Here is a 25,055-nt window from a genome sequence, read left to right as displayed (position 1 = left end):
TGCATTATTTTTCTTTACCATTCTATCTCCTTTTAAAATTGGTAAAACAGATTTGCAAAGGCAAATCTAGAAATACTTGGGTGTGTTTTTGGTGTCATTCTGAGAATTTGCATGGAAGGAAGGAAAGATACCAGTAAATACCACAGCAAATTGTCTGTGGGATCTAGACTTTATCATTATTAGAACAGACCCATTGAAATCAGCAGGACTTCATTTCTTTTTAATTAATGGGCTAAGTATGGCTGAGCTTAGCTTTAATTCCGTGTGATCTTGAGATTTCGGCTTCCCTTGCAACTTTCATAATCTTTTTAGAAAATGTATTGATTTGGCATATAAAGAAATATCCCATTCCTGGAATTTTCCAAAGGGACAATATAGTAAATGCCTTCTTTGATTTTTTGATTAACTTCTTCCTGAGTTGCTTTGAGGGATTTCAGTTGAGAACATCAGGAGGGAAGCACACTTAACCTCTCCCAACTTGCACTGTGATCCTAACAAAAACCCTAAACCTTTCTGTGGCAGGAAGAAATCTGCTATCAGTTGATTGGGATTCTGTATGAGAGAAAACAGAATACAGAGAGATGGTGCTTTTGTCATGCCAGTTAGAACATTTTATGCCTAACTGTACTCGGGTCTTTTTCACATTGATCTCCCCCTCCCCAATCTATAAAATTAAATGCTAAAGGATTGTTTAGAACGCACATTTGATTCACAAATGGGTCCCATATGCTAGGGATCATAATTAATCACAGAAATCCTTCTTATGTTTTTATTTCATCCCTTTTGCTTTCTAACATTCACATACGGCACATGTCTCAGACAGACTTTTTACAGTCACATGTACAAAGTGTCTTACGTATGCTTTTGAGCTCAGGTTTCTTGTTCTGCAAGACAGAGAAAGGGGGAGAGTTGGAAGAAAGCATAGAGGAATGCAATTTACCTATTTTACTACTGTACTGCAGAGATTAATTCGGTAATTATTGTTAATTGCTCTCAAGATGTATAGTATTGTGTGTGTTAAGCATTGTTAATGTTATTTCCTTTATTGTAGTCATACATCTCACTTTATGGATCTTTCTTTCCAGTGAGATATTTAATCCTCTTGCAGTAAAACCAAAGCACCAGCACACTTATCAAACAGAAGTACTGCGCCGGTTTAAATTAACAAACTAACAAACCGCAACGTTCTCACCAGCATACACAGCTGTTCTCACTCCACTCGGTGTCTTTAAAGCTAAAAGACCAAAAATATCCCTTGCTGTTATTCTAGGCAGAGCTGATCTTGGTGTTCAGATGTATTCATCTAGCAGCTCTGGGAAAGAAGAACCATTCTGTGCAATAGCAAATGGTGACTACATACTTTGCGTTGAGTGAATGTGTTTCTGTTGCTGAGGCATGTGACGGGAGAGGAATTGCTGGAAAAGATTCTGATGGTCTAGGGCAGGGGTGTCCAACCTTTCACCTTCCCTGGGCCACATTATAAGATGAAAATTTGGTTTGGGCCGCACATAAATTTGGCTTGGGCTGCATGGGGGGGGCAGCCCTAGCCATCCTCCGCAGCCCTGCTCCAAGCGCGCTTACCGGCAGCTGCAATCTCAGACAGCAGAGGCTGCCAGCTTTGATTCCGGTGGCTTTATGGGGCCAGGAGGGGGTCCAATTATTGATGGAGATGGTGCAATGCAGTCACGCAGCCCCCCTCTCCCCTCCCGTCTGCTCCTTCCTTCCTCCCCTCTCTCCTCCCCACCGTTGTGATGTGCCCCAGCCACATTCCGGCCGCAAGCACCGGCAGTGTAACTTGAAACTTTGGAATTTCTTTAAAAATAAAAAATTGCACTGGGCCGCATTACGAGCCGACCTGGGCCGCATGCGGCCCTCGGGCCGCAGGTTGGACAAGCCTGGTCTAGGGAGATATGGAAGAATCAAAAATAGGTAGTGAGTTGCAGTCAAAATATTAAGAGAGAAACAAATAGATTCTAGGTTGAGAATGAATTCCATTCAGATGCAGATTACTATGTGTGGCAATCCTGCACAAGCGTGTCTTCTGCTATTCAGGCTACAAATGATGCATGTAGTATCAATATATAGGACTCACGCACTGTCCTGTGCAAAGATGGCTTCCAAGTAGGTTTTCCTTATATACTTGTATACACCCATCTAAGCTCTCACTCATCTGTTTGGATGTTCTGAACCTTTTCTGGCTAGAAGAAGGCCACTCAATCCTTTCATGCAAAAGCTGTAGGGACTTCATGAAGCAGGGCCTCCAAAATAGCCAGTGGAAGATGCAGTTGTTTGCTTGCCAGTAGTCCCTTAAGGGCTATATATAAGGGACGTGGTGGAGATAAGGGTCATGGTGGCGCTGCGGGTTAAACTGCAGAAGCCTCTGTGCTGCAAGATCAGTAGACCAGCAGTCGTTAGATGAAATCCACACGACGGAGTGAGCTCCCGTCGCTTGTACCAGCTCCTAGCAGTTCGAAAGCATGTAAATACGAGTAGATAAATAGGTACCACTACGGTGGGACAGTAATGGCATTCCATGTCTAGTCGTGCTGGCCATGTGACCACAGAAACTGTCTTTGGACAAACACTGGCTCTATGGCTTGGAGACAGGGATGAGCACCACACCCTAGAGTTGGACATGACTGGACTAAATGTCAAGGGGAACCTTTACCCTTAAGACAGCAGGCAGCACAGAAAAAGCTCCCTTGCAACATGTGTTTTCCAATTTGCCACCTGTTTTCTTTGTCTTTCTAATTTCTAAGGGGAACTGATTCCTGTTCCCACTCCAGATCCAGACTGGAAGTATATTTTAAGCATTACATTTAGAAAGCAGAGCTCCAACATGTTACAACTTCCAGAATCCCAATGGTTTGGTTGGCTGGAGGATTGTGGGAATTTAGTCCAAAAAATAATAGCTTCGAAGCTCAGACAGAAGAGGTTGTGTGCATGATCCAAACATATGGGGAGGATACTCTTCAGTGGCAGGGTAGCCCAATCATAATTACTTCCTGATCTCCACTATATCAGTCACTCAAGGATTAGGGATGGGATATGGCTTTCCATGGAGATGCCTCTGGGATTCGCCCCATCTGTCAGCCTGTATTGTGGATCAGTGGTCCCCAATGTTGGGCCTCCAGATGTTCTTGGACTACAACTCCCAGAAGCCTTCACCACCACCTTTGCTGGCCAGGATTTCTGGGAGTTGAAGTCCAAGAATATCTGGAGGCTCAAGGTTGGGGACCCCTGTTGTGGATGACATAAAGGAATTCTGATGTATTTTTCCAGCTTGAATTGATGTTGCTGCCTATGTAATGGCAGAGCAATGCAGCAGTCAGTGCTGCAATGGTGAATGGACAAAGCATGGTACGTACTTTAATTTTTCCAGTGCTCTTTTTTTTCCTTAGCTCTGTCCTCACTTCATTGTTTGGTGTACCATGAAGCAGTGACTTCATGGGCTTTTGTCTCAAACTACATGGATTCCACTTTTTTTATCACTTAATTTTGGAAAGGTTGGGTTATGAAGATGAATTAAGAACAAACTCAGACCTTTTTCAGTGGTTCTTTCCATGTCCATTCTTCTACTTCTCCAATTAGTGTCTTTCATAGATAGTAATCAGGAGGAGAATCAAAAGGTCAAACTATATGATATACTGTAGGTAGCCTGTCACTAGACGCTGAAATCTGTTAATGTTCCAGAAATGTGATTCAGTATACCTTTGTGGCAGACCAGTGTAACTTGCAGATGAAGCCTGTGCTTACCTCCTCGTCAGCATGACAAAGCAAAGCAAACTAATTTGCTTTGGGAGGTGTAAATATCTTCTGATGGGAGAATGAGATGTTTTCAGCACTTCCAGGATTCCTTTTAATGATGCGCCTATGTTGGGTGACAGAGGGTAAAAATGGAAGGGTTTTGTGAATAGCACTGAGTGGGCCAGATACAAGATCTCCACAGGATGAGGTGGCCTAAAGACTACAAGCTGACAAATGAGTAAAATAAGGATACCCATAATTATACCAGCCTACATAGCATGAAACTTCTTTACAGAGTTTCTGGCAGTTGGAAACTGAAGAAAAAAAGTTCTGAGAGAAACATGGTCACCAAGCTACAGTCATGTGAAAAAGAAAGTACACCCTCTTTGAAGTCTATGGTTTTATGTATCGGGACATCATAAAAATTATCTAGTCCTTAGCATGTTTGAAAATTGGGTAAATACAACCTCAGATTAACAACACATGCCATATTACACTGTGCCATCATTTATTTAGGAAAAATACGGTAAATCCAAAATGGAGAAGCCATGTGTGAAAAACTAAGTACATTCTTACTGCTACCTAGAAATTAAAAGACTATGGTAAGTAGCAGCCAGGTGCTGCTAACCAAATGCCCTTGAGTAATTTATCACCAGCAAGTGTGACCACCCCTCCAAAAGTCAAAGTTTTAGCAATTTGCTGGTCTAAAACATTCAGGTATGTGTTAACACAGTGCCATTTTAGAGAAATTTTAGAGAAAAAATTGTTGCTGCTTATCAATCCGGGAAGGTTATAAGGCTATTTCCAAACAATTTAAAGTCATCATTCTACAGTGAGGAAGATTATTCACAAGTGGAAAACATTCAAGACAGTTGCCAATCTTTCCAGGAGTGGCTGGACCATGAGTATTGCATGGTCACCCCAAGGTCAGACCATGCAATACTCAAAGAAATTGCAAAAAACCCAAATGTTACATCTCAGACTCTATACGCCTCAGTTAGCATTTTAAACGATTAGAAAAAGACTGGATAAGTATGGTTAGTTTGGAAGGGTTGGCAGGAGAAAGCCTCTTCTCTCTAAAAAGAACAAGGCAGCATGGCTTGGGTTTGCAAAGTTGCATCTGGACAAACCACAAGACTTCTGGAACAATGATCTTTGGACAGACAAGACCAAAGTGGAGATATTTGGCCATGATGCACAGCGTGTTTGGTAAAATCAAACACAGCATTTTAGCACAAGCACCTCAAACCAACTGTCAAGCACGGTGGTGGAGAGGTGATTATTTGGGCTTATTTTGCAGCCCCAGGATCTGGGCACTTTGCAATCATTGCGTCAAAAATGAACTCCTTTGTATACCAAAGTATTCTAGAGTCAAATGTGAGGCCATCTGTCTGACAGCTAAAGCTTGCCCAAAATTCAGTCATGCAACAGGCTAGTGAACCCAATCACAACAGAATTATTAAAAAAGAAAAGAATCAAGATGTTGCAGACCTCAACCTCACTGAAATGCTGTGGCAGGACAAATGCCCATAAACCTGAATGAAGGGAATCAGTTCTGTAAAGAACTGATTTCTATTTCTGTGGTCTGCCCTCGAAGGCTACTGGATCCGGATGGATTCCAGGATGCCATGAGAGGGATTACAGCTGACCTGGCTGGCGCTCCTGTCGATGCCCTGGTTGACAGCTGGTCCACTGCTGCCACCAGGGCCATAGACACGATCGCGCCCAAACGCCCTCTCCGGCGCAGAACTCGCCCGGCCCCCTGGTTCAACCAGGAGCTTCGAGCGATGAAGCGAATAAGGAGAAGGCTAGAGCGCAGATGGAGGAAGAATCCGACGGATTATAACTGGATAGCTGTTAAGGTCGCAACTAACCTTTACCTGAACAAGGTGAAGGCTGCATGTAGATCATTCTTCGCTAACCGGATAAGCGAAGCATCCAACCAGCAGGCGGAGCTTTTCCGCATAGTGCGCGACCTATCCGGAGTTGGTCCGGGAGATGGGCCTCCCCCTAGTCTTTCACCGGACCAATTTGCAGTATTTTTTAAATCTAAAGTGGAGGCCATCCGCCGGGAGCTCTCTCCTTTTTTGAATGCAGCGAGTCGAGCTGAGATATCCAGCGCTCCGTCTTGCCCGGTCATTTTCGACTCCTTTCAGCCGGTAACGTCCGATTCTGTAGCCAGGGTGCTTGACCGCTGTCGGGCCACCACCTCCTCCTTGGACCCTTGCCCGGCCTGGCTAATCAAAGCAGCCAGGCCGAAAACAACGGAATGGGCCACTGCAATAATAAATGGGTCTTTCCTTGAGGGCAGGTTTCCACCTGCCCTCAAGGAGACACTCATTAGGCCCATAAGAAAGAAACCTAATTTGGCGGTGGACGAAACTGGCAATTATAGGCCCGTCGCCAATGTTTCTTTCATGAGCAAAGTGGTGGAGAGGGTGGTGGCAGACCAGCTTCAGGCACTTCTGGATGAAACAGATGCCCTGGATCCATTCCAGTCGGGCTTCAGGCCGCGTCATGGTACAGAGACGGCATTGGTCGCCCTGTACGATGACCTGCTGAGGGAGGCTGACAGGGGCAAAATGTCTCTGTTGGTCCTCCTCGATATTTCAGCGGCCTTTGATACCGTCGACCACGGTATCCTCCTGGGGAGGCTCTCCAAGCTGGGAATCGGTGGCTTGGTGTTAGCCTGGCTCCGCTCCTTCTTGGAGGATCGTCCCCAGAGAGTCCAGCTTGGGGAGAGTGTCTCGGCCCCGTGGAGCTCCAACTGTGGGGTCCCGCAGGGTTCGATTATCTCCCCAATGCTGTTTAACATCTATATGCGGCCACTAGCTGGGGTCATCAGGGGGTGTGGAGCGATGTGTCACCAGTATGCTGATGACACTCAGCTCTACATCTCTTTTTTTCCAACCGCAGGTGATGCCGTCCTGTCCCTTCAGCGCTGCCTGGGGACTGTACTGGAATGGATGCAGGAGAACGGTCTGAGGCTGAACCCGGACAAGACGGAAGTTCTGAGGGTGGGTGCCCCCATGGTTGGTGGCTTGGGTGGCTCTCTCTCGTTTGGGGGAGTGGCCCTGGCTCCGGCGAGTGGGGTCCGCAGCCTGGGCATACACCTGGACCCGGCGCTCACCATGGAAACACAGGTGGCGTCGGTTGTCCGCTCCGCCTTTTTCCATCTTTGGCGGATTGCCCGGCTGCGGCCCTACCTCGACACGGGGGCTCTCACTACCTTGGTGCACACGCTCGTAATCTCAAGATTAGACCACTGCAACGCGCTCTACGTGGGGCTACCTTTGAAGTTGATACGGAAATTTCAGATGGTGCAGAACGCAGCGGCCAGACTCCTTACGGGAGGGAGGAAATACCATCATATTACTCCTATACTGGCCAGATTGCATTGGCTGCCCATTCGTTTCCGTATCGAATTCAAAGTTTTAATGCTTACTTATAAGGCCCTAAACGGTTTGGGACCTCGATACCTGGCGGAACGCCTTCTCCCACCAAGATCTACCCGGATCACCCGCGCGAGCCAGGAGGTGAGGCTGAGGAGCCTCACGCCGAGGGAGGCCCGGAGGGAAAAGACTCGAAACCGGGCCTTCTCGGCGGTGGCTCCTCGCCTCTGGAACAATCTTCCTCCTGAGATTCGCGCAGCCCCTACGCTGGGTACATTCAAAATCCAACTAAAAACATGGCTTTATGTCCAGGCCTTCCCTCCTGCCAGCATTTAAGTTAATTTAATTTATTTAATTTAACTTTTTCTTTTTCTTATCTATCATTTATTATTTTTAGTATGTCTGTTAATAATGGATGTTTATGGATTAATTTTGTTTTAATTGTATTTGTTCTGTTGTTAGCCGCTCAGAGTGGTATAATTATACCAGATGGGCGGGATATAAATCAAATAAATAAATAAATAAATAAATAAATAAATAAATAATAAAGCAGTGGTCCCCAACCTTGGGCCTCCAGATGTTCTTGGACTTCAACTCCCAGAAATCTTGGCCAGCAGAGGTGGTGGTGAAGGCTTCTGGGAGTTGTAGTCCATGAACATCTGGAGGCCCAAGGTTGGGGACCACTGCTGTAAAGAACAGTGTGCCAAAATTCCTCCACAATGATGTGACTCATAAAGACATACAGAAAATGATTACTTCAAGTTATTGCTGCTAAAGGTGGCTCTACAAGCTACTGAATCATAAGGTGTACTTAGTTTTTCACACACGGTGTAATATTGTATGTGTTGTTGTTCATCTGAGGTTGTTTTTACTTCACACCTGCTAAGGCCTAGATGGTTTTTATTATGTCCTGATATGTAAAACCATAGAATTCAAAGAGGGTGTACTTTCTTTTTCACATAACTGTATGTCATTATCAAAGTCAAAGGCTTACTGATGGACATAAGGAGGTTTTGTGGAGTGCACTTCGGTTACTAGAAAGCAGGTTCAGGACCCTCTTCATTAGCTTCCTCTCAAATTCTGCAAAAAGACAGCAGTGTTCTACAAGGCACTTAAAAATAGCGCACTGTAATGTGTCAGAGCCATCAAGTGTGCATTTTGTGTACCTCTAAAAATAACTTCAGTGACAATTTATTCTGCCAGTGGTCCTTGTAGTCAAGGATAAAATAACCAGGGGGATTTTCTAGTTATTAGATAGAAGTTAGGAAAAATTAAAATAGAAATATCTTTGTAATACACGAACTATTCCTGGATTCAATAAAATAGTATACCTTGCAATATTGGCCAGGCCGTTGAAGAGATTGTGACATATTCTGCATCTCTGACAGTATTTGATAATCAGATGTTGGTACTGGAATATAAGATGGTTAAGTTGTCATAAATGTAGATACCAAGTTTTATTGCAATCTCATAGTGCTCACAGTACGGTGTCTTCACTTGGCATTCTCTTCTTCGAAAATGTGTCGGTGGTCAGCACGATGTCTCAACCTGAAATGGAGAATTACGGCCTGAGCATGCAAACTAACTTTCTTTTCAACCTGTCAATTTTTGAAATGTTATTCAGGCAGCTACATCACATTAGGTTGTTAGTTAGTTAGGCATCCTTCAGTCTCGAAAGACTATGGTGTCGTGCTCTGTATGGAGGACTTGGAACAGCGTCTAGTGTGGCTGAAGAGGCCAATTCGAGAGTGACAATCTCTTCCACACTGAGGACAAATCCAGTCTGTCCCCTGTCCAGCTCCCTGGTTTTGCTGCTTTTGTGACTTCCTCTTTGCCTCGGCCTGCCGGACAAGGGTCTCTTCAAATTGGGAGAGGCCGTGATGCACTGCCTGCCTCCAGGCTGAACGGTCAGATGTCAGAGTTTCCCATCTGTTGACGTCTATTCCTAAGGCCTTCAGATCCCGCTTGCAGATATCCTTGTATTGCAGCTGTGGTCTCCCTCTGGGGTGATTTCCCTGCACTAATTCTCCATACAGGAGATCCTTTGGAATCCGACCATCAGTCATTCTCACGACGTGCCCAAGCCAACGTAGACGTCGCTGTTTCAGTAATGTATACATGCTGAATATTCCAGCTCGTTCTAGGACTACTCTTTTTGGACCTTTGTCCTGCCAGGTGATGCCAAAAATCCATCAGAGGCAACACATATGGAAGGTGTTCAGCTTCCTCTCCTGCCATGCACAAAGGGTCCAGGACTCACTGCAGAACAGGAGTGTGCTCAGGACACAGGCTCTATAGACCTGGATCTTGGTATGTGTTGTCAGCTTCTTATTGAGCAATACTCTCTTTGTGAGTCTAGAGAACATGGTAGCTGCTTTGCCAATGCGTTTATCCAGCTCGACATCCAGGGAGAGGGTGTCAGAGATGGTTGAGCCAAGGTACACAAAGTCATGAACAACATAAGGTTGATGGTGTCATCATTCATGGTGAATTTTTAGGGGAAAAAATCAAATAGAAAATCCCCCCCTGGGACCCAAGGCTCCCATGGAATCCCTTTCAATATGGGGAAGCTGTGGGACCGTTCAGGGCAATAGGAAGTCTTTAATTTTCAAAAGCTGCTGCCACCAGCAAAGTCATCCCATTGGTACTGATTTTCAGAAATTAAAGACTTTCTCCAACTTCCAGTGACTTCCCTACAATGAAAGGGATTCCACAGGATCCTCAGGACCTCAAGGGTTGGAGATCAGAAATGTTTTACCTTTGAAAAAAAAATCACCATAACTGATAATATCATGAGCCATACATGGAATAGCTGTGTGAACAGGATTTCAGACATACCTTTACAATTTTACATCTGCACCCCCACCCTCATCGAGGTCTTTATAAACAGTTGTAGGGGTTGAATTCCCCCTTTCTAATGCGAACCTTAATGGCATCAGAAAGAAGTCAGATATAAAATACAGTTCTAGTGTTTTCATAGAATTACTGCAGTTGCGTTTAAGAATGGCTTTTTATCTCTTTCATGCTAATCAGCAATTTATCTCCTCCTAATTATTGCTTCATTAGAACGGCAGTATGTTTCTGTCTTTAGGCAGAATTCAGAAGAAGGAGAGCTTGATTAATGTGCTTGGTACTTTATTAATTACAGGCATGTCTCCTTTTATAGGGTCCTTTATAGTGCAGAAGGCTTCAAAGGTTTGTCAGTCATTTTCCTAGAGTTTCATTGAACAGTTAAGTTTGCTGGAAAGGACTGCCTGGATAACACATGTACATAAACAGGTTCTGCAGCTTGCAATACACAAATGTATTTCTGAAAGGAAATAAGGGCACACAATCTTATAGAAAAACCTGACCTTTTCTTTCTCATGCTGACCAGCAAATAGTGTTTGTGTACTGTTGCATTACAATCACAAAATAAAAGCCTAGGAGTTGGAGATAAATGATAATGTATGCTTGTTGGTGTCTTGTCTTGCTCTGGGCATCTGCTTGTGCAAAGTGTTGTGCAGCTTTCAGTTGTGAGGAATGCTGACAAAATCATGTATGCCAGCTTTCCCCATTGTATGTAGTTCTCTTCAGATTGAGGATCAGTGTCCATGTGGACTGCTGCAGTTGATAATACCTTGGCAGCTGTATTCTGCCCAGTTGTGGTTTATGGGTATTCTTAAAAGACAAGCTTTTGTATTCCTCGATGAAACAGCAGAATGGTCATATACTCCATAACTTCTATCATTCTGAGGATATAATCCAGCACATCTGGAAGGCTGAGAAGATCTGCTCTTCTAGGCTACTGGGTATGATGGTAATGGCAGTTTTTCTCTTCTCTTCTGAAGAACATCCAAGAAGGTCTAGCTTCTGAAAGCTCTATTTTCCTCTTTCTCACAATAGAGCCAGTGCTTGTGCCACATCTCTGACATTCATCTGTCCAGCTCTGACATCTCTGTTTCACTGCTGACAAAGTAAAAACTCTTTATGGATCACACAGAGCAAAGTGAATTCATTCATTTTAAAAAATGCATCTTTAACAAGTTACATTGATGGCCTTCATGGAGCGTAGCTTCTACTGTACTATTTCCACTACAGTAACTTTGGCTGAAATCTAGTTGTGAATTGCAACTAGAGTGAGCCCGTTGAATCAGTGGGGATTTGGTGAGTCAACTGCTCTGTAAATTCCACTGATTCAGTGGGCCTGCTCTAGTTGTGATTTGCTACTGAATTTCATTTTAATGTTATAAGCATGTTATTGCTGGTATAGTTTGGTAGAAATGAGATTTTTCAGTCTTATACAGAGCTTGGTAGCAAGTACAGTTGTGCCTCGCTTTACGATTGCTACGCATTAAGACAAAACCGCATTACGACTATGCGATCTCAAAACGATGGTCTAAATTATTATTTTTTTAACTTTGCGATTATTGGTTCCCTGCTTTGGGAACCGCTTTTTTGCAAAACGATGATTTTAAAACAGCTGACCGGCGGTTTAAAAATGGCCACCGGGTAAACAAAATGGCTCCCCGCTGTTTTCTGGGACGGATTCCTCGCAAGACAGGCAGCGAAAACGGCTGCCCTATGGAGGATCTTCGCTGGACTGTGAGTTTTGACCCCACTGAAACACATTGAAGGGGTTTCAATGCGTTTCAATGGGGTTTTTTTTTCACTTCATGATGTTTTTGCTTAATGGCCATTTTACTGAAATGGATTATCGCCGTTAAGCGAGGCACCACTGTAGTTAAAAAAAACCCTAGTAAACTGTAATTAGTTGTTTTTTCCTGTTAACAAAGGAGTTGTCTGCATTAGATTACAAATGGAAATGAGAAATATAGGCTCATTCCTTCGGTGGAACAATGATACATTTTAGTTATAGTGGCTTCACTAAACGTATCATCATGTTCAAGTGCTGCTTCATACTCTGTTACGGGTTAGAGCTGAATATGCCATGGTGAAGGTTTCTGGGAGTTGCAGTTGAAGAACACCTGTGCTAGTCAAGGTTGGGAAACACTGATCTAGGTAGTTCCAGACCTTGAATCCCCAGATTAAAACTCCCAGCAGCCTTCATCACTAGCTGTGCTAGCCAAGATTTCTGGGAGTTGTAGTCCAGGAACATCTGGGGACCCAAGGTTGGGAAACACTGATCTAGACCGATCCAGGCCTGGATAACTGGGCTGTGTGATAGCACCTTGTGATGTCTCCTTACCCTGCTTCCTGGATAAAGATAAGGCAGGCCTGATGCTCTTGAGATCCCAGGTTTCATAACTTATTAGATCCAGTTCCTACCCTAAGTTTTCTTATCTTTTAGTTTTCACTTCTAAAAATTCTTCCTCCCTTACATGGGGCAGACCCTCCCAACATACACTTAGAAAGGAAGGAAGGAAGGAAGGAAGGAAGGAAGGAAGGAAGGAAGGAAGGAAGGACTCCTTTTCCTCCAGTAGACTTCAAGGCCTTAGATGGAGGCCATTTGGGTGTAAAAGAGCCTCATAATGCATCTTAAACTCAAGTGGCATTGGGACCACTTTTTCTGAACTGTTAATGACCCAGTGCACATATTGGGCCAAGAATGTGGTGAATCGACATATCTGTAGAGCCCTATTCAAGAGTGTGAGAAGCAAGTCCAGACAAGAGCATGAACTGGCAGTTTGCTTCTACAAAAACTAAAACATGTAGATTTAGAGATGAGTCTTATTCCCTTATTTTACTCAGTGTTCCTGTGGCTCTGTGTAAAACAGGAAAAAGAGAAGCAGAATTGCTTCCAAAAGTCAGTAGTTCATGGATGCCATCCAGTTAATGTTCTAAGTCATGCTTAGTCACTTTTTGATTTACTGCATTTTTGTGTTAACACCCTCATAGCCTTGTGAATCTCATAATCCTTGATTACTAAACAGGAAATAGTCTGTGTCAGGCATCACAGCTTTTCTGTCACCACATTAGAATTTGACAGAATAAAAGTACAGTACAGGTATAGCATAATTGTTACATCATTTCTAAGAATCGTTATCCTAGACAATTGTTCCCTAAGACAATGCATCTCTTTTGCATATGCTGACTCAAAAAGCATGTGATTGCACTGATTGCTTTTTTCTGCTGACTCTTAAGCAGAATTTAGAAAAGTTACTTTTGAACTGCAGCTTCCAGAATCACTCCACTTGTATGATCACTAGCTCTTATAGCAGGAGGATTCTGTGTATGAAAAAGTAATTTTTATAAACTCTACTATTAAATTTACTTCAGAGACTGAAAGTGTACCACACACCTGCATGCTTCTTCACACTTCCCTTTATCTCATCCAAACCAATTTTCCAGTTTTTATTTTTGTCCCTTTTATACAAGCATTATCTGTAAAAGAAAGGGAAGCCCCCAATCTCCAGACACTAGGGAGGAGGTGCATATACGCCAACTTTGCAAACTATATAGTTGATGGGGTCATTGTTAGTTTATTTTGAGCCTTTAATAGGTCATCTAGTTGAGGCTTGATACCTGGCTGAATTATGTCTGTATGGTTTCACACTATCTAATTAGCAGTCATATGCTGTCAAATCAGTTCCAACTTTTGGAGATCCTTCTTTAAACTTTGCAAATCTGTTAATTCCAATTCCTGAATTTTTCAATTTTAAACCCATCTCATAGGAAAGTCAGTTTTGGCAAGGGGCTAAATTCAGGATTGTGACAATAACTATCTGTGTATAAGCCCCATGAGTGTCAGGATGCTAAACCAAGTGAAGCAAGTTATGCAGGGCGTTTGGAGAAAACTGGGGCCAGAGTGTGTTCTGGTGTCCAGATGTATAATGATCTTTGCGCTACTCAGGCAAATTACTTGGAAGAATTATTTGTTTCGAGTCAGAACTCCTAGAGTTCCCCAACCAGCTAGCAATGTTAGTGGTCCAAAAAGGGGGGGGGGCAGGGGAGTGATAACTCTTCCACTGTGGCTGCACAGAGTGGAAGGTGCGAGGTGATCAGAGGTTCAGGCATGTGAGGAAGCATGCACTACTTAGCAATGGGGGGCAAAATGAGAGCACTGATTTGCATAATCTTCCCAGTGACACGTGAGAAGCAATTCTGCACTTGTACTTTATGGAGATGTTTGCACAGGAGTCTTTGATGGAGAATGACAGGCCAGGAAAAAATGACTGGAAAAGCGAGGAAAACAGAAAGACATTGTTTGCATATTCAGACTTATGGAAGCATGCAGCGTTTACTTACATGTCAGGTTAAGCAGTGTGAATGAAGCAGAAACAAATATACAACTCATTAAGACTGCACTGAAATAAGACTGCATTGAAATAACCTTGAACTGAGAACAGGCATATGCAGTGAACATCACTTCTCTAGGGTTGCCATTTTATAAAGAGAGGCAATGCATCTCCAAGATCCTGGTCGATACAGGTTCACATGCTGACCTTTTGCAATCAGAAGTGTTTATTCCTTTTGTGCTTGGGCCAACTTAAGACATTTTGCTGGCTGAGGCGAAAGTGCAGAGCCGAAATTCTGAGAAGCACCTCTTCCCATCCCTGGTAGTAAAAATAATAAGAGGGAAATGCTGGTTTACAATTCCAGGCCCTGTCATCTAAAATCTGCTGCCCGAGGCCCCTGCCTCCTTTTGCTTATTAGTAGTGCTGGCTATGTAGGGGCTGGAACCAACACGTGCCTCTTGAATAACTGATTTAAGTAGCCATTTCTCATCGTCTCTCAGTCTGGGCAGCTGTTTTGTCCCCCAACAGGCTAAGTATTGCTTCCCCTGACAAAGGACAGGAGGGGGACATGAAAGTATTCAAATTTTACTAGTCCATTATTATGAGCAGTTAATAGTACCTTTTCTACGTCCTCCAAAGAATGCATTCTTTGGCATGCGGAAGAGGCTTGAGAGAGGTGTGGTCCCTTCTCTCTTACACGCTGGGATATAGGGATGGTAAGAAGCAATGATAGGTTCTCTTCTTGCCCACAAAGAGTCTCCTATGTCCTTATCTTATGGAAATGAGACCTTTGGCGAAGGGATTACTGCTTCTTACTGTGTTCACCAGAATGTTTAAAGCTGGCAAGTGGATTGCTGGCTGTCAGCTGAATAGGATAACTTTTCTTGATAGACCTGTGCAGGTGATGCTTCAGCAAACCAAATTCAGCCCTCCAGTATAGCCTGTCCAAAGGGTGAAAAGTTTGCCTTTTTGGCCTATGGTTCTCAGAATCCCCCCTCCCCCCCAAAAAAAATCTGGCTAGAAGATTCTGGGAACTACAATCCAAAAATTAATTTTTGCAAGCTCTAACGGTTCAGTGTGGTGTGGGGTACCCCATGTAGTGTGGTGGATAGAGCAACAGATTAGGACTCAGGAGGCCTGGGGTCGATTCCTCACTCAGCCGTGGAAATTCACTGGGCAAGTGGAACTGCTAAAACTACACCTTAAATATCTCACCTTGAAAGCCCTGTTAGGGTTGCTATAAATGGGTTCCTACCTGACTGTACTGAACAACAATGTAAGAAAGGGAGTCAGTGACACCTTGGTAAGACATGATAGCCACATATGTTCAGCAGCTCTGCTTGATATATGTGTTCTTGACTCTTATGACTGTACACTTTGTGTGGGAGGTGACTGAGAAATTGAAATGATTCTTGGACTGATCATCAATATTCAGCTAGAACAAAATGTCTTTGGGAACTCACCACCCATCAGTAAATTTCACACAGCAATTCCAAACTATATATTTACATGCACTGTTGACTGCACACATACGATATTTATATTTATACCAATTTCAGATATGTTTAGTTAGCATTTTTGTGGTTATATATATTTAGGCACAAACTTATACAGTACATAATTGCCGTTATATATATAAATATGCACACATATATGTACATACCTATATATTTGCAATATAGGCATGCCACATAATCACACTTTATTTGTTATTCTTGCTGAATGGTTGAAGGATGATTTCCAGAGATGGAGCTGGTTGCAAACTGGTCTGTAGAAGCGTATGGCAGAATAAATATGTTAATCTTGAAGGTGCTAGAACAGTCTTTGTTTCAGAGCATAAAGGTCACTGAAGGAGGTGTAAAGATTGCATGCAGGCTGTTGGCCATGTGTTGCTCATTACTGTTTTGAACTAGTTTTTCTGTACTCTGTCAAGTACTCCTCTCTTCCTTAAATTAATGAAACAGTTATGTGGAGCAGGGTTTTTTTGTTGTTGTTGTCCTGTACATTTTGCCAAAGTATCCCAAAATACATTTCCATCATTCTCCGGAAAGCATAGGAATACTGTGTGCAGAGGTACTTTTATATGTGCTGTGCCTTCCGTGTTGCTAATAAAATGGTTCCAGCTGCTATTGCCACACACACACACACACACACACACACACACACACACACACACACACACACACATGTGTAGAAAGTGATAGAGATGTGAGGAAGGGCATACCCTGTCTTCATGTTTATCAAACATGCCTATCTTCAGATCTATAAATAATATCTAAAGAATATCATTTAATATCTATATAAACACAATAGCAGCCAACTGCTAGAGCTTCAGCTAAAACCCTCCCGTATAGTTTCCAGGCACACTAGAAGGCAAACCTCTTCCCTCTGGTCTGCCTGGAAAGACTTCGCCCATCCTGCACCAGTCAGCCCAATCACCATTGGCTGGCTCTCCCTTCTCTCTATGCCACCCCCACCCAAGTGTGAGGCAGCCTAGTATGGAACAGGTAATGGACGGGATCCAGCTGGCTGTGGGGTGGAGAATCAGATGGGCAATGGGGGGCAGGCAGTGTTGAGGTGATTCAGGTGGGGGGGATGATTGGAAACGGGGGCAAGTGACTCTGCTGGTGAGGGGGGCATTGGGTGGGCAGGGCAAGGCAAGCGCAGCGCTTTAGTATTTCCTAATTCCTGCTGTCTGGTTTAGCACTATATCAGATAGCAGGAATTTTTAAAAAGTGAATTCCAGATATGCCTCAAAGTAAAGGGACCTCTGTGGAGCAGAAAAAAGTGGAGCAGAAAAACTCACTCCCTTGTGAGGGAGCAGAAAAACTCACTCCCTTGTGAGGGAGCAGAAAAACTCACTCCCTTGGCACAGTCATTCATGCATTTGCATGCCTCATATGTAGGCTAAAGTCTAAATCAGGTTGCTTTCCCAAACTGATATAAAATAGGGGGGGGGGTGTTTGTCAGTGGGATTGAGCCCTAAGTCCAGTGTCACTGCTGTGACCATTACACCTTGTTCTCCTGATGGCAGTGCTCTCAGCTTCACTGGCACACTCAAACTCCTTCACCTGTTAAGGTGTGCATCTAAGAAAGGGATCGAGTTCATACATTCTCCCAAACCTTTTTTTTCATAACTCTGATATTTTCTGTACTGGGTTAAGAAGCTTCAAAGCTACAGATCAGTCCTTGATACTGAGCTAATTAGCAAAGAATGTTGTCATCTGAAATGAAAGGATGGGGGAGAGAAGTTAGTCCTTTCTTCAAAAAGGTTCAGGGCGATTCAACACCTGATTGGCACATCTTCACAAAAGATCTAGGAATGGGAATGATGGGTATAAAAATGGTGATAGAAGTTCTCTACTTTGGCCTGGTCTCTCTAAGGAAAAACAGGGTTCAGCTGCTGCTGTTTCCTGATTGGTACTTGGTTTATGCTCTGGACCTATGCTGAAATACTGTCAGAATGTGGGTATTAGCCTAGAGTATTTAGTTTTCTTGTGGGAAGTGTTCTGGAACTTTTCTTGCGTTAAATCTGTTGAATACTTATTTGTTCCTCAGGTTTTGAGGTGTTACTGTAACTTGAGAAACTGTATTAGAACTTCATTAAGTCTGATTTTTTCTTTCTACCTTTAATAATTTATTTAAAAAATCACAGCTGTTTGGTTATTTTGGGAAAAAGGGGGTTGTTTGTACTGAAGACAGGCCTTGCCTTGATTACCCACTGGGTGCTTCACATTTTATGGGTATTCCCCAGCCATAAGCATCTTTGACACTCTAAGAACTTACACCAGGAATATCTGAGCAATGTTGCTTAGTGGTTAGTGTGGGACCTTCTGACCCAGCCAAACTGTTTCCAAACCAGTCCCTCAGATTCTTCAACCAATATCGCCCTCTCCTTTCTGTACCTCTTTTCCATTTATTTTATCTTAAATGTTACCTTGAATGCCTTGAAATAAACTTTTTGTTTATTACATGACTAAAGTATTCTAGCTTTCTGCATTTCATGTGTTTCATGATTTCTTGGTCTTAATTCATTTGCTTTTGTACCTCTTCATTGTTCACCCTGTCAGTGCAAGAAATTGTTAGGATCCTCTAATGAATCTACATTTCAAATGCTTCTATCTTTTTTTAGGATTGCCTATATTGAAGTCCATAATTCTGGGTCATATAGTAGAATAGATAACACCATATGGTGCATGTTTACATTGTAGATTGGAGTTGTTGTTTGCTGACCTACTCATTAATATATATATATATTGCCTTCCAACCAAAATGTCATGGTGGACAATTTTCATATTACTTTTTTTCTCTGGGTATTCTAAAGCTATGGCATTAGGCATGGACCCTTTGGTCTTTTGGATGTCAGCCACCAAAATTCACTGCCAGAAAACCCCATCAAAGTCCTCAAGGAATTTTCAGTAACTCACAAGTGGGAAATGAAACCTCCATCCGCCATTTTGTCCTTGTGAAGAAGAGATGGGAAATGGGATATTTTGAGAAGCACCCTGTATAGAGCCTCATGGGCAGAGTGACAACCAGCCCTCTAACCCGTCCTGCCTCCCACAGAATTTAACCACTCCTAGCCATTTCCTCTTTCTTCTTCATGGCCAATGGGGGCTTCATTCCTCACCTTTAAAGAACTGAAAACTCCTGTGAAAACTTTTTAACTTTTTTTTGGCAGCAGCTTCCAGAATTCTGGTTGAAAGAACTCCGAGGTCTAAAACACCTTTAAAAGGCTCATGCCTATATGGCATGTAAGAAAGTAGCTAGTGGGTGGGGTTCTTTGAAATATAAACAGGCACACAGGTGCAACCTATGCACATATATAAGTTCTTTAGAAATGTGTGCAAGGGAAATAATAATACAGGAGTTTGGAGAGTAAAGCAGTGCCTTAATGACAGAGTACACACATCGCACAGAATTTCTCATCTCTGTTCCCTGTGATTTGCACTTTTTTAAAAAAATTGTTGTAGGAGTGGGGAACAGCTTTGCCTAGGGCTGCAGAAGTACCTTCTCCAGAGGCTGTTCTGAATGAGGATTGTGGAAGTTTAGCATATGTGAAGGGCATTTGGGGAAGCTATCTTAGAGATTGTCTAGCAATCTAGACGGTATTGACTTAGATGGACCTGATACTTTGACTCCATACCTAAGCTACCTTCGTGTGTTCAGACTCCCTTACAACAAGATTGGGGATACTTTGGTCTTTCAGATGTTTTAGCATATTGATCCTGTACTCTCTAACCATTGGCCACACTCATGGGGATTGTGGGTCAAGATACCTGGAGGGCCAGATAAACTTCATTAAAAATGGGAGCAATTGTTCTAGATTTTTAAGTTGATTTGAACATTTTCCCTTCCCTTCTCTTTGTCACTCCAGGTGTTCCATGCCTGCCAGAAAGTCTGAGTCTTCATAAAGATCCACAAAGGTCAAATAAGCCAGGGGAGGTCCAGATGTTTAGCCAATCTGAGTTACGAACCATAGAGCAATCTTTGCTTGCAACGCGGGTGGGAAGCATTGCAGAACTCAGTAAGTACTCAAAATAATTCATAACCTTTCCCTCTTTTACATTTATGAGCAATTGTGCTCCAGTGCACAGAAAATGTGCAGGAAGACATCAGGCAACCTTATATTCTGTTGGCAAAGTTGTTTGTGATACAAGCTTGAATTGGCGTTTTGACCATTTTGCAATATAAGAAAGCCAAATGATTTAAACTTACTCTTGGCTTTATTGCCATATTGGGAGCTAGTCAGACTTCGCAAACATGCACCTACGAGTACAAATGTTACTGCTCTATGTGTGTGTGGTATTAGAGGAAGCAAAACAACACGCAGCGAAAGTTATGTGCCCGAACTCTAAATTCCAGTCTCTCAAAGCTGCTCATCACTTTAAAAAACACTACTAGGTTTGTTTGTATGTATGAATGTCTGTATGTAACATGTAGTTAGTTCATTAAGCTCCCATTCATACTTGTTTGTACATGATGAATTTGAAATGAAAAGCTATCAGCCTTTTATCACAATGTGTTTCCTCTATTTGTGTTTTAGCTGTTACCCTGCTGCTTCATTGCTTGCCATTTCCCATTAACAAAGAAAGATGGGGGAGAGGACATCTAAGGGGTATTGTGGCAACTCTCAGTGAGTTCCCTATTTTAGGATTATAGCCGACAAAACACAGAATCAACAAAACAGTGCTGTAGGAAAGGTGGAAAACTGTCCCAATCCAACAGCAGGTCCAGTTACCTCTCTCCTATAAAAGTTACAGGTACCTGCAAATCTATCCTGAATCAGGGAATGTTTGGACCACATGAAAGCGTCTATAAAGATTTCCCCTTCTATGAACTTTCTGTCCACTACAGAAAATCTGTTCCAAAGTCTTCTCCAACTTGTTTGCTGGACACTGCATGAAAGTAATGCAAAACAGAAAGTGAAGGCTGAGCTAAGTGTTTTCATATGAGAACATTTGTTTTGATTTTCTTGGGTACCACATGTGAACAAGGGGACTGAAAAGCCATAATGGGTTTGGGAAGTGGGATAGTGTAAGGGGTGAAACCAAAGCCTGCAAAAGTTATTCTTTTGGATGACAACTACTAGAATCTGCAGGCTTTTCCAAATGCTTTACCAGTTTGAATAATATCTTTTGCTTCCTGCTATTTCCCAAGAGCCTTTGGAAGTAATGTCTTGTTATGGAGGCTTTGGAGAAAAAAAGGCGAATGACAGTCATCTGTAGGACATTGTGATGGCAGCAGTGAACTTCTCCATTTTATTTAGCTTCCTCAAACTCAGAAAAAAAAATTCAGCCAGAATCTCCCTCCCCTGTTAACCATGGGGAGGGGGCATTTGGATCCAGTTTGTGTTCACACACAGAAGAAGGGGGGGGAGGAGAGGGAAAGCTTTTGGCACACCTCTTATAAATAGAAGCAAGAGCAGAGCATTGGTCTAATTTTTCACTCAGTGCTCCTCCTCCTTCTAATTGTCATTGAATAACTTCTGAAGACTTCCTTCATCATTGAACCACCTATTCACTGATGTGCTGATTCTACACTTCTTAAAATAGGCAAATGAATTGGCATGTTCTGTCAGAAGCTGCTGCTGTCTCTCGACATGCTGATAATAGCAGTGCTATTCTGTCCAAAATATTCAGAATGTATTTACAGACTGTGCTTTCTTGGAGAGTTTTTATTCCTTTAGGCATGTTAATCCAACCGAACCAGAGGCTTGGGTGAGAAAGCAGCATTGCAAATTAATGGAGCACTTCTGCTTCTATCTTGAAGCATCCTTCACTAGGATTGTTCCATTTTGTACTGCCTCTGCTACCGTCTGTTTCACCCTGGCTCGACAAAAGGATATTTTTACAGGTGGTGCTTTTCATAGCCTGGCTGTAAATTGTAAGAAAGGCTTTACCTATTCATTTTTTGCACACTGGGCTGCTTGTTAAAGGATCCAGGACCAGAACTAGCCTTTATCCTCAAAGTCCTCTATGACCTTGCAGTTTCTTGTGTTTCTGTACTTATACCCCGATACATCCTTACCTGAGGTTCAGAAAGTTGCTCTGAATTCAGAATTCCCCAATTTTTGCTGGCCCAAAATTCTGAGAGTTGTACTGTACTCCAGAATAACTCTTCCACACTCTGATCTCTGTTTCTTCAGCTCCAGCATCCTAAGTTGTCCAAGGGTTTACTGCTCCTTCAAAATTTTCCCCTCCTTTTCTGCCCCATATTCTTGGAATGTCCTAGAACATCTACATGGTGCTGTGTCTTTTGCTTCCTTCAATTTTTTCCCCTGAAAACCCATATTTTCTATGAAGCTTTTGGCACAACATTTGATTTCTGTGTCATATTGAAGTTCCACTTGTCAAGCCAAAGCACACAAAAGTGAAATGACCACGTACTGCTTTCCTTAGGTCTTCCAACTTCACTCACTTCCCCTTTCTCTATTGTTTCACTTGTGTCTAATTTTAGACCGTAAAATCTTTGGGTTAGGAGCTTCTTTTCTTCCATATATTAAAGCACCAAATGCAAGACATTGTCCTTTGCAAATCTCAGAATATCCACTTTTACTTTCAGTACAATTTAATGGACAATTTAGTAGTTTTAGCATGTTTTGGTTGTTTTGTTTTTGAACCATGACAGGATGCAACTTTCAAAGTGAATGAATGAAGAGTAAGAGATCATTAGCTTCTGGCAACCGTGGGCAAGGTCTGGACACCCAGTGCATTTGCAGTTTCCACCACCGATATGGGTTAGAGGTGGAGCCTCTTGAAAAAGAAATCTGACCTAGTGCTCTGAACAGCAAAGACTAGTTGTCATTTTAATTTTCTACAATACCTCCAATGTGGCATCACCTAGATGGGACATTGTATTGAATTAAAATGGAGATTCCCAGCCTCTCAGACTGCTATGCCAGCTACTCCTATCTACCACTTCTAGGCAAACCCATTTTAGACCTATCCGCACAGGCGCTATCTATCAGACGATTCTTTTACCTGCAGCTCATCCAGATTAGAACTAGAATGAATTGCTGGTACAGTGGGGTCTCGACTTACAAACTTAATCCGTATTGGAAGGCAGTTCTCAGGTCGAAAAGTTCTTAAGTCGAATCTGCATTTCCCATAGGAATGCATTGAAAACCATTTAATCCGTATCTGCTCTTTTCGTCCATAGAAACTAATGGGAAGCTGCTATTCCGCCTTCTGCCACTAGAGGGGGATATTTTTTCTTTTTTCCTTTTAACCTAAGATGATTTAGCTTTAAAAAAAAAGGGGAAAAAAAGAGTTCGTAACTCGAATCTAAGTTCGTAAGTCGAGTCCATATATTCCTATGAGAGCGGTTCGTAAGTCAAAACGTTTGTATGTTGAGCCGTTCGTAAGTCGAGACCCCGCTGTATGGTGGGGCCACCTTTTTGGGAGGTTCCAACTTTAAGTATCATTTTTCTCTTTTGGTGTACTTGCTAACCTGCCAGAACCATTCATCTTCCAGAATCTGTGTCCCATTTCACCTTCATAGCAGCATTTCTTTTGCTAAACAGTAGATTATTCACACAGTGAGGTTTGGATTTGGGCACAGGCTAAGAAAGCTACAGTTTAAGCCTTAAGGCCTCTGGTTCCAAGGAGTTTCTAAATACAGCCCCTCCTCCCACAAGCCTTTCAATAATAATACTGCACATTTTTGTCAGTGCTGTGATGCTTCTTAAACATGACAACACTTGAGGACTTAAGTGATTAATCTGCTTGCAGTCATTTAAGAAGGTGGTTCTGGCTAGCTACAGCTGCTGACCTGCAGAATAGCTTGTCTGGTTTGTTTCTATCTAGCAGACAAAAGTGCTTCCTTACCACATATACAGATTACAAACACATCATCTAAACAAGATATTACACCTGAATTTCGAAATAGAGATTCCTTCCTCAAGATGATTGGCACTTTATAGTCTCCTCCTTGGCAGATATTTTTCATGTCCATTTATGGCTGTTTCTAAAGTGATACAGTTTCATGGTATAATGATATCCGATCTAGAGAAATGCACACAATAGACAAAATATTGAGATGCAGATCTTACAGGAAAATGTATTTTATTCCATTGGGGAAAGAACCAAAAATTAAACTACACTCAGAAATATCATATGCAGAGCCCACTGCAGACTGTATCAAGCCAAATTAGAGATGAAAGTATCGCATTCCTGCATGTTTGGGTATCATAAACTACCCTTCTGTGCAGGGAAAGCAAACATATTCAGGAAATCGTTTTCATCTAGTGTTCCTCCAGAATTAATAACTTTCCCCCCTAAATATACATGAAGTTTTTATAATGTGTATGTTGGGGGGTGTTGAATCTCCCTCGTCTTTCATCTTGGTATAAATCGGGGGAGCTGCACTTTGGCAAGAACATAAGAAGTCAGGCTTCTTTATGTGCAGCCTGACTTAAACTCCTAATAAAAAGTGACAGGCAGGTTAGATACAGAGATAAGCCAGAATTCCTTTGAACATGGGCTTATGGGGGGCAGTGCAGAATGCTGACAAATAAATGATAAACCCTGACATCATTATTTAATGATTTGTGAACCTTTAATGTGGTGTTGAGTAAATTAATGAATGAGTTAAACTAATTAATAGTTTTATCTATATTGTTTTTCTCATTTTTTTTCTCAGATCAAAGTTAAGGTTGTTGTACTAAAAATGCTCAATTCTTAATTCTTTTGGTTTAGGGCAGTTTATTTCACCTATTATTATGCTGGTTTAGCTTTATAGTCAATGGATGGTTCCTCTCTTTTGGCCAGTGTATGCTGTCTGACCTTGTTTGTGTTTTACATATTTCTTTTATTACTGGAATCAATAATCAGAGGAACAGATGTGTATCAAGAAGGATATGCAGCCATAATAATTTGCTCTTCCTACCTTAGTATTCTTCTTCTTTCCATATATGCTCAATCCTTGATTGAGGACCTGCTGTTGCTAGGCAACCCCATAATAGGAAATGGTCCCTTGTTCGGATTGCTTTGGTTCTAAACAAACAAGAGGAAAAATGGAAAGGGAAACAGAGGCATATAATAAGGATTGGGATTAACAATCAAGACTCCTAGGACCCAAGTCAGTGTTCTGTAAGAGTTCTATGTTGCACCTCAGACCAGGCATATTTCACATTTTTAGTTATAAACTATTTGTCACATAACCTTTGTAGGATATTGATCAGTTTTGAGTACAAGTATACTTATCTCTCTAAAATTTGTAATTTCAACCAAGTGCA

At 42.3% G+C, this 25,055-nt stretch overlaps 1 protein-coding gene across 1 annotated transcript in view; it reads left to right on the top strand.

Moving 5' to 3' along the window:
- ABTB3 (ankyrin repeat and BTB domain containing 3) overlaps nucleotides 1-25,055 on the top strand; it is a 272,906-nt gene that overhangs the window by 161,928 nt on the left and 85,923 nt on the right. Inside the window, exon 2 of the mRNA XM_020803657.3 lies at nucleotides 19,695-19,844. Within this exon, the coding sequence (XP_020659316.3) occupies nucleotides 19,695-19,844 (150 nt within the window). The remainder of the gene's footprint in view (nucleotides 1-19,694; nucleotides 19,845-25,055) is intronic.

This window comes from Pogona vitticeps, chromosome 5 (assembly GCF_051106095.1).
Source record: "Pogona vitticeps strain Pit_001003342236 chromosome 5, PviZW2.1, whole genome shotgun sequence".
Classification (NCBI taxonomy): domain Eukaryota; kingdom Metazoa; phylum Chordata; class Lepidosauria; order Squamata; family Agamidae; genus Pogona; species Pogona vitticeps.
The sequence above is the reverse complement of the archived record's forward strand: the minus strand, read 5'-3'. Positions and strand labels throughout refer to the sequence as shown.